At 36.6% G+C, this 7,374-nt stretch overlaps 1 protein-coding gene across 3 annotated transcripts; it reads left to right on the top strand.

The window, feature by feature from the left end:
- The first annotated feature begins 1,786 nt into the window (after positions 1–1,786).
- LOC110107680 (CBL-interacting protein kinase 1) lies at positions 1,787–7,088 on the top strand. Of its 3 annotated transcripts, none has more exons than XM_020838016.2 (13): positions 1,787–2,471; positions 2,598–2,660; positions 3,991–4,020; positions 4,186–4,293; positions 4,756–4,836; positions 4,918–4,971; positions 5,066–5,191; positions 5,406–5,609; positions 5,690–5,794; positions 5,963–6,079; positions 6,328–6,393; positions 6,467–6,541; positions 6,745–7,088. In XM_020838016.2, the coding sequence occupies exons 1-13, from the start codon at positions 2,322–2,324 to the stop codon at positions 6,820–6,822; spliced, it is 1,257 nt and encodes a 418-aa protein (XP_020693675.1). In that variant the 5' UTR covers positions 1,787–2,321; the 3' UTR covers positions 6,823–7,088. The 3 variants fall into 3 exon arrangements, with proteins under 3 accessions (XP_020693675.1, XP_020693671.1, XP_020693683.1); XM_020838012.2 differs by having other exon boundaries at positions 1,826–2,471; positions 3,991–4,062; positions 6,745–7,083; XM_020838024.2 differs by lacking the exons at positions 1,787–2,471; positions 2,598–2,660 and adding an exon at positions 2,745–2,830 and having other exon boundaries at positions 3,991–4,062; positions 6,745–7,085.
- The last annotated feature ends 286 nt before the right edge of the window (positions 7,089–7,374 follow it).

A 7,374-nucleotide genomic window follows, 5' to 3' on the forward strand; every position in this document is an offset into this window, starting at 1 on the left:
GGCAGTTTTGCGAACTGCAGAGAAGATCGTGGAGGGGTCTCGTGCGGCTTTTGTGCGAATGAGAGATAGACAGAGAGGGGGATTCCGGACTGAGGATATCTCGCCTGGGATTGAGGCCTTCGGCCCTCTTGCGAACAGAGAGGAGAAGGGAGTTCGTGTGAACTGCAGGTGTCGGGCTATGTGTGAGAACGTGAGAGTACCGAATGGGGGGAGAGAGCGAGTAGTTTCTGGGGCCTCTCATGCGATCGGGAGGGGGAGTTCTGGGTAGGCGACGTGGGGAGTTCTGTGAACTGTTGGGAGACAGAGGGGCTATTTTGCAAAATTTAAGAGGAGAGGGTGACGTGCAGTTCACGAACTGATGGGAAGTTCATTGGTCTTGGGTTGGAGATTGGGGCTTCTCATATGATTCAGAGAGGGAACTTATGGGGAGTTCGGAACTGCTGGGTAGTTTAGACCGGCCAAGCAAATCCAAAATCACCTCTTAATTCAAATCAAATAGTTAAGATTAATTCATGCTTTAAAAAGGGATTTAAATGGCTGATTTCATTAAAACAAAGTTGAATTGATTAGATTTTATTAGAAGTGGATTTGAGTTTAATTAGTATTGTATTTCATGAATTTAATCTTTATTAATTTTGAATGGCTTTGATTTGATTTGGGTCGAGTCAATGCTATATCCGTGGGTATCCACCTAAAGGAGGTCCTACAGGTGACGTCTATACTAGTCTATGAATACCTAGGTGCTAGAATTGAGTCCGGGGAAATTGACCTCGAAAAATGAGGTAAACACGGCCCTTGCCGACTCCTTCATTGATGTTTGACTTTGCTCCTTGGATGACGTTCTCTTCTTGTTGGATCGGAAGTTACAACATTTTAATCGGAAGCAGCAACGGGTGTTCGCCAGCTGTGAACTCGCGGCCCATGCTAGCTCCTTCGTTGTTGTTCGACTTTGCTCATTGGACGACATTCTCTTCCTGTCGGATAAGATGTTACAACATTTTGATCTGAAGCAGCGGCGGGAGTTCTCTTGCTGTGAACTCGCGGCGCTCGCCGGCTCCTTCGTTGATATTTGACTTTGCTCCTAAGCTCCGTGGACGACGTTCCCTTTCCGTCGGATCAGAAGTTTAAATTTTGATTTAAAGCAAAAAAACGAGCCAACAACGGCATGCAAAGGAATGACGAGTTTTACCGGGTCTTTCCTGGGTTTCCGGGTCAATCCGAACCCGACCCGGTTTTGCAAACGGATCGATTTTCCGGACCTAAACTCAATCCGGTTCAGAATTAGGTCATACCAAACCAGAAATTTTTGGATCGGATCATGCCAATATTGGAGAAATTATTGTGTACGCAATCCGAACATAGAGAAAGGTCTGGATTGCTACATATTTACTGTGTATTTGCTACGTATTTTTTGATACACAACAAATAAGAGGCAAATAAGCGACAAATAAGTAGCAAATTAATAATATTCACTAAATAATCACTAAATACACAATAAAAACACAAAAAAATATATATAGAAAATACGCAGTACATCATTAGTAAATATTTTCTACATATTTAGTTAGTATTTTTCGAGTTTTTATTGTTTATTTAGTAAGTATTTAGTGAGTATTATTAATATACCATTTTTTTACAGCTTATTTGCTGTGTATCAACAAATATATAACAAATACACAATAATTTTTCTCAATATTGACAGCCTAACTGCAAACAACTCGTACTTAGGGCCTAATAAATATGATGGTCGAGGCCATCGTGATTCATGCTTTAATTTTCTTTTTAACTTTAGAAACTTTTAATAAAACCACTAATCAAACGCCACGACGTTCCCACGGCGTTTTTCTTTATATATATGTACGAAGGAGAAGCGTAGTTTTTGGTGAAAATCCCGAGTATCGCGCAACAGATATAATTTTCCCGACAGACGCGGGATAAACTTATTGCCGGAAGCGTAGCTTTTTCTTGATAGGTTTCGGAAGGTAATTTGATTTGGAAGGTGACAGGAATATTTCTCTCCCAAATCAAACCACCCCTCAAGGCCGTAATTTCTATAATCATTCGGCTTTTTTATGTTTCTCGCATGGTCGGTTCCCACTGTCACAGAAGACAGAAGGAACAAAGAAATGGGTCCACCATTCCGCGGAAGTTCTATAACTTTTAAATTTCGCCTGGGTGGCTCCGAGCCGTGAAAAGATTGAAATATAACCGTCGCGCCACCATTTGCGAGCTCTCAACGGAATACTGTTTGATCAGCAGCGTTGGCCGAAATTCCACCGTTATTCGTAGGATTTCGGCTGGAGATTAACGGGGAATCGGGAATGAAACATGGAAAATACGAGCTCGGACGGACTCTGGGAGAAGGGAATTTCGGGAAAGTGAAATTTGCTAGGAGGGTCGACAATGGCGAAGCATTCGCTGTCAAGATCCTCGATCGAAAGCGGATCCTCGATCTCAAAATCGACGAACAGGTAAGCATTTACGGGCTTCTCTTGTATGTTTTTTCTTCCCATCCTTTGTTGGTTCTAGCAAGAAATTTTAGGGCCAATATGGATTGGGGAATGCATTGATCTTTATTTATTTATTAACGGTTTCAGATAAAGAGGGAAATCGCGACGCTGAAGCTTTTGAAGCACCCTAACGTCGTTCGACTCGTTGAAGTACTTTCCCCCGTTCTCGATTCGCTTGTTTTTCATCACTTCCGATTTCCTTGTTTCTCTTTGGATTGTTTATTTTATTGACAAATGTATTTTTTCACTCCTTTCTATCGTGACGCTGAAGCTTTTGAAGCACCCTAATCGGGGCGGGGATTACCTTGCTATCTGCTAAGGTAAACTGCATAGAACAAATGCAGTTGTAGCAGAGATTTGAAAAAAATTTTAATTTGGATATGCTACTTAAAATATAGGAATATGAAATATTCAGGTTCAACTTATCATAGATCATTCTCAGGAGAGGGCGAGATTTCTCGGCCCAAACAATTTTTTTGCACTTAATCGGAGAAATTGAGGTGCTATTACGCTTGTTTCGGTCTATTAGGTTCCGAGTTCAAAAAGTCAGTGAATGGATAGAAATTGTCTTAGACAATTTGTCACCGTTTACTCTCCCCTGTTCTATCTCTATCTCATTTAGTGCTAGTTCATTTAAATATTTTCTTGGCCATGAATTTCACATCATTGCATTTTTGTTCTTAATATCAAAAATTTTTTAAGGTTAAACAGTTCCCACATAAAATTTTGTAATAAGAACGGAAATAAATTTTAAACATAAACATGACGTGTAAATAGGTTACGGGGATGTAACGTAAACATTGCTTGTCAACATTGCTTAATTTCTTCATTGTGTTGGATTGTAGATGATTGACTAAGATTTTAAAATAGAATTTGTACAAATGAAAATTTTGATTATTGGGTCCCATTGGCGAGTTTTGTCCAATAAAATACTGCCATTTGGTGTAAGCACAATTGCTAGACCAGCTGCCGAAGCCAACTTCTGTTATGCACTTCGTGATCGCCTCCTTTTCGGCTATCTTCTTACATTTTAATGCAAACAAATTATACATGAATTTTTTTTTTCCCCTTCCGTAAGTCATCCAAAATTTTATAAATTAGGTTCGAAAACCTTAGCTACATATAGGCTTCGTTAGAGATGACTTTGTTATTGCCTTTTAAAGCAACTTTTTTATATAAATTTTAAAAATTTAATGCTGAAAAGCTTCTTTAAGATGTAATAAAAAAATCATCACAAATGAAATCATAATTTACAAAACTTCACTTTTACGTAATAGTTTTGTTTGAAGCCATTAGTCTTTTTTCCTCTCATTGTCATATATTGCTATTATGCATTCCTTGCCACTCCAGAAAGCCATGATTTTCATTACTAAAATTATCAGCCTTTGTTACGACATATTGTCTTCTTATACAAAAACTTTTTTCTTGTATGTTTGCTATGGACCATAATTTTTTTTTCTTTTTGTCCTAATAATGGCAGGTCTCTGCAAGCAAAACCAGAATCTATATGGTACTTGAATACGTCAATGGTGGCGAGTTATTTGATAAAATAGTAATAATGTTTAACTTTCTTTTTTATTTCCAATAATTTAGTTGTACTTTATGCTTAATTGTCATGTGTAGCAAATTGTCATTAATAATGAAGTATGTATTTTCTTGTTGGCATATTTTGAAGGCAACAAAAGGAGCGCTATCAGAGCAGGTTGGCCGTAAGCTTTTTCAGCAATTGATTGATGCAATAAGCTACTGTCATGATAGGGGAGTTTATCATAGAGACTTAAAGGTAGTGATCAGCATTTCTGGAGCATAACCTTACCTTATGAACTATCCGATCCATTAGGTTGGCATGTTTGGAAGTTTTTGCAATTGAGAAACTTACTGCATGTATGGATTCTAGGACAAACAAAGCATAAGCAGTTGAAGACTTGAAGCGTTTACATTGAACTAAATTTATCGATTATCCTAAGATTCACCAGTAGTTGTTCAACCCTCTGTTAGTTATTTAATTTAAACGAGTTCCGTTGTTTATAGCTACTAATGATCTGAATCATTGATGATTAAACAAATTGTTTTTATCACAAAATTGTGAATCAAATGGATAAAGATTATCAGCAGCTTACGACAGCTATTAGATTATTATTCGCATTAACTTTTGTTTGAAAAGTCTCCATTTGAAGTCAATTTTTCTATTATTGGTATTTTTTTGTCCGTCATTCTTATTTTTTTCTCCAATGTCTTGTTGCAGCCTGAAAACGTTCTTATTGATGCAAATGGAAAAATTAAGATTTCTGACTTTGGACTTAGTGCTTTATCCCAACATCTTGGGGTATGTGGTATAAGAAATCATGTCAGCTACTATTTAACATGATTATGGTTAAATATTTATTGTTTTCATTTCCGTTATTAGAATGATGGGCTGTTGCACACGACTTGTGGAAGTCCGAATTACATTGCTCCTGAGGTGACATTTTCAAATTTTGTCTACCACGGTACAGATTTGATTGGGATCCTTATTGAAAATTAAGCTGAAATACCTTTTTTGGCATTTTCATTAGGTCATTGCCAACAGAGGTTATGATGGTGCCTTGTCAGATATCTGGTCTTGTGGTGTAATCCTTTATATTATTCTTATCGGAGAGCTTCCATTTGATGACCGGAATCTTGCAGTTCTTTATCAAAAGGTTTTGCTAAAGATATTTGAAGGCTTATGTGAATTGTTAAGCTCTTAAATAGTAAAAACTGCTACCAGTACAGCAGACCCTGCTAGTTAATGTTCTAAATAGTAAAACTGCAACTAGTACAGCAGACCCTGCTAGTTAATGTTTCATGTTGGTGAATGCTTTTTGATGCCAAACTCGAGTTGTCCGTTAAATAAAACAACGTTATTTATTGCAGATTATTAAGGGAGATACCCAGATCCCCAAATGCCTTTCCCAGGGTGCTCAAAATATGCTGAGGAGGATTCTAGATCCGAATCCTAGATCTCGGATAAATGTTTCTCAAATAAAGGAAGATGTTTGGTTTAAGCAAGATTATACTCCGACTGTTCCTTATGATGATGACTCATACCCAGATGATGAATCCCTCTCACTAAAAGTGGTAATTGCTGTATGATTTAAACTGTTATGTATCATTGAAGCAGTTATATCTAAACCTAAAACTACTGCAAACTATTTCAGTCCAATGAGGCAGATGAGCATAGAAGCATACCTACTCAAATCAATGCGTTTGAGCTCATAGGAATGTCTTCGTGTCTTGATCTTTCAGGCTTTTTCGAGAAAGAGGTAAGGCCCAAATTACAAGCTTATCCTACTTTAGTATTTCCAATTGTGCCCATCGTATTGACAAAATATGGACATATGAAGGTGGCTTCAAGAAAAATGCTAAAATGTGGATTTCCAAACATACATTGCTAAAATTACAACAGTTAACTTTTACATTGACAATAACAGGACGTCTCTGAAAGGAAAATCAGATTCACATCAAACTATTCCCCCAAAACATTGTTTGAGAAGATCGATGAAATTATTACTGAAATGGGTTTCCAAGTTCAAAGTGGAAACCGAAAGGTTCGTATTATTTCTTTAGGAACTTAGACCGTTCATGAACTATGAAAAAATTTATGGCCTAGTTATATATCTGACAAAAATATCCAGTAGCTGCGATAATCAACTTTATCAAATTATTTTTTAGGCATTGTACAACATTTGTTTCCACACTAGTTTTTTTTTTTTCTTTTTATATCCGATACATTGCTCTAGTTAATAAACATGGCATGGTGAAGTTGCATACATTTATGTACTACCTGCTGTTGCAGATCATGCGGCAAACTAGAGTGTTTACCACCTCAAGGAGCCCATGTTCTGTTTCTGTAGCTGCTGAGGTGAGTTCTTTATAAAAGCACATAGTGCAAAAACTTATCATCTTCTCCTAAATAGCATTATGTTCCTATTCAGGTATTTGAGCTCAGCAAATCCCTTTACGTTGTGGAACTACGGAAAGCATACGGGGATTCTACTTTGTATAGAAAGGCAAGTTCTCGTTGCAATGATTTTGAATTTTGATTTTCTATCTATGTTAATTATTCATTCAAGTTGTTTGTACAGGATATTCTCATATTTCATAAGATAATAATAATAATAATTATAATAATGATAATGTTAAATGATAAAGAAGGGTATGCTAATATAAAGTTGTACTGATTTGATAAGTCATCTGCCGCTTATGTTTGCAGTTATGCTCAAAGATAACAGATGAGTTAGGTCTCTATAAAAGCGAACCACTTTCGAAGACTCCATCACTGCTGTCATAGTTCAATCAATATAAAGGAAATAGGTCTCTCAGTGCTGTGTAAATATTTAGTCGGTACCGTCCAGGTTGCAGGATTAAGAATAATAATTCTTTATGCTCTTAGTTATTAGTTTAGATTTGTTACAATTGTAAATTATTTGCATATCTTACAAAAGGGTGCTGTATTTATAATATAGAAAATAAAAGTTCAATGTAAAAAATTTCGGTTCTGTTTAATAGAAGTGCGCATTTCTTTCTCTTCTACTGATATTTTCTTTGTAACGTTAATCAGAAGTAAAATATCGTGTTGGATTCCAATCAAAAACAGATGCTTTGAAGTTTGGATGAATGCAGTTTGACACACTCCTTCAAAACCTTTTTTTTTTTTTAAATTTTCTTTTACTGCAATTCAGAATTTGGTGGTGGCTTGGCTGGGGAAATCAAGGATTTTGATTCATAATTTTCCAATATGAATTAACTTCCAATGCTTGTCACAATTATGCCATGTTCCGTCACATTGATAGTGAACGCCAAGTGGGGGACAGCGTTATTATTGTTCATGGTTCGATTAAGC

This window comes from Dendrobium catenatum, unplaced genomic scaffold (assembly GCF_001605985.2).
Source record: "Dendrobium catenatum unplaced genomic scaffold, ASM160598v2 fragScaff_scaffold_142, whole genome shotgun sequence".
In the NCBI taxonomy this organism is placed as follows: Eukaryota; Viridiplantae; Streptophyta; class Magnoliopsida; order Asparagales; family Orchidaceae; genus Dendrobium; species Dendrobium catenatum.

Coding starts and splice junctions, on each gene's coding strand:
- LOC110107680 (XM_020838012.2), top strand. CDS start 2,322: ATGAAACATGGAAAATACGAGCTCGGACGGACTCTGGGAGAAGGGAAT. Junction 5,610..5,689: donor AATCCCTCTCACTAAAAGTG/GTAATTGCTGTA, acceptor AAACTATTTCAG/TCCAATGAGGCAGATGAGCA. Junction 6,542..6,744: donor ATTCTACTTTGTATAGAAAG/GCAAGTTCTCGT, acceptor TTATGTTTGCAG/TTATGCTCAAAGATAACAGA.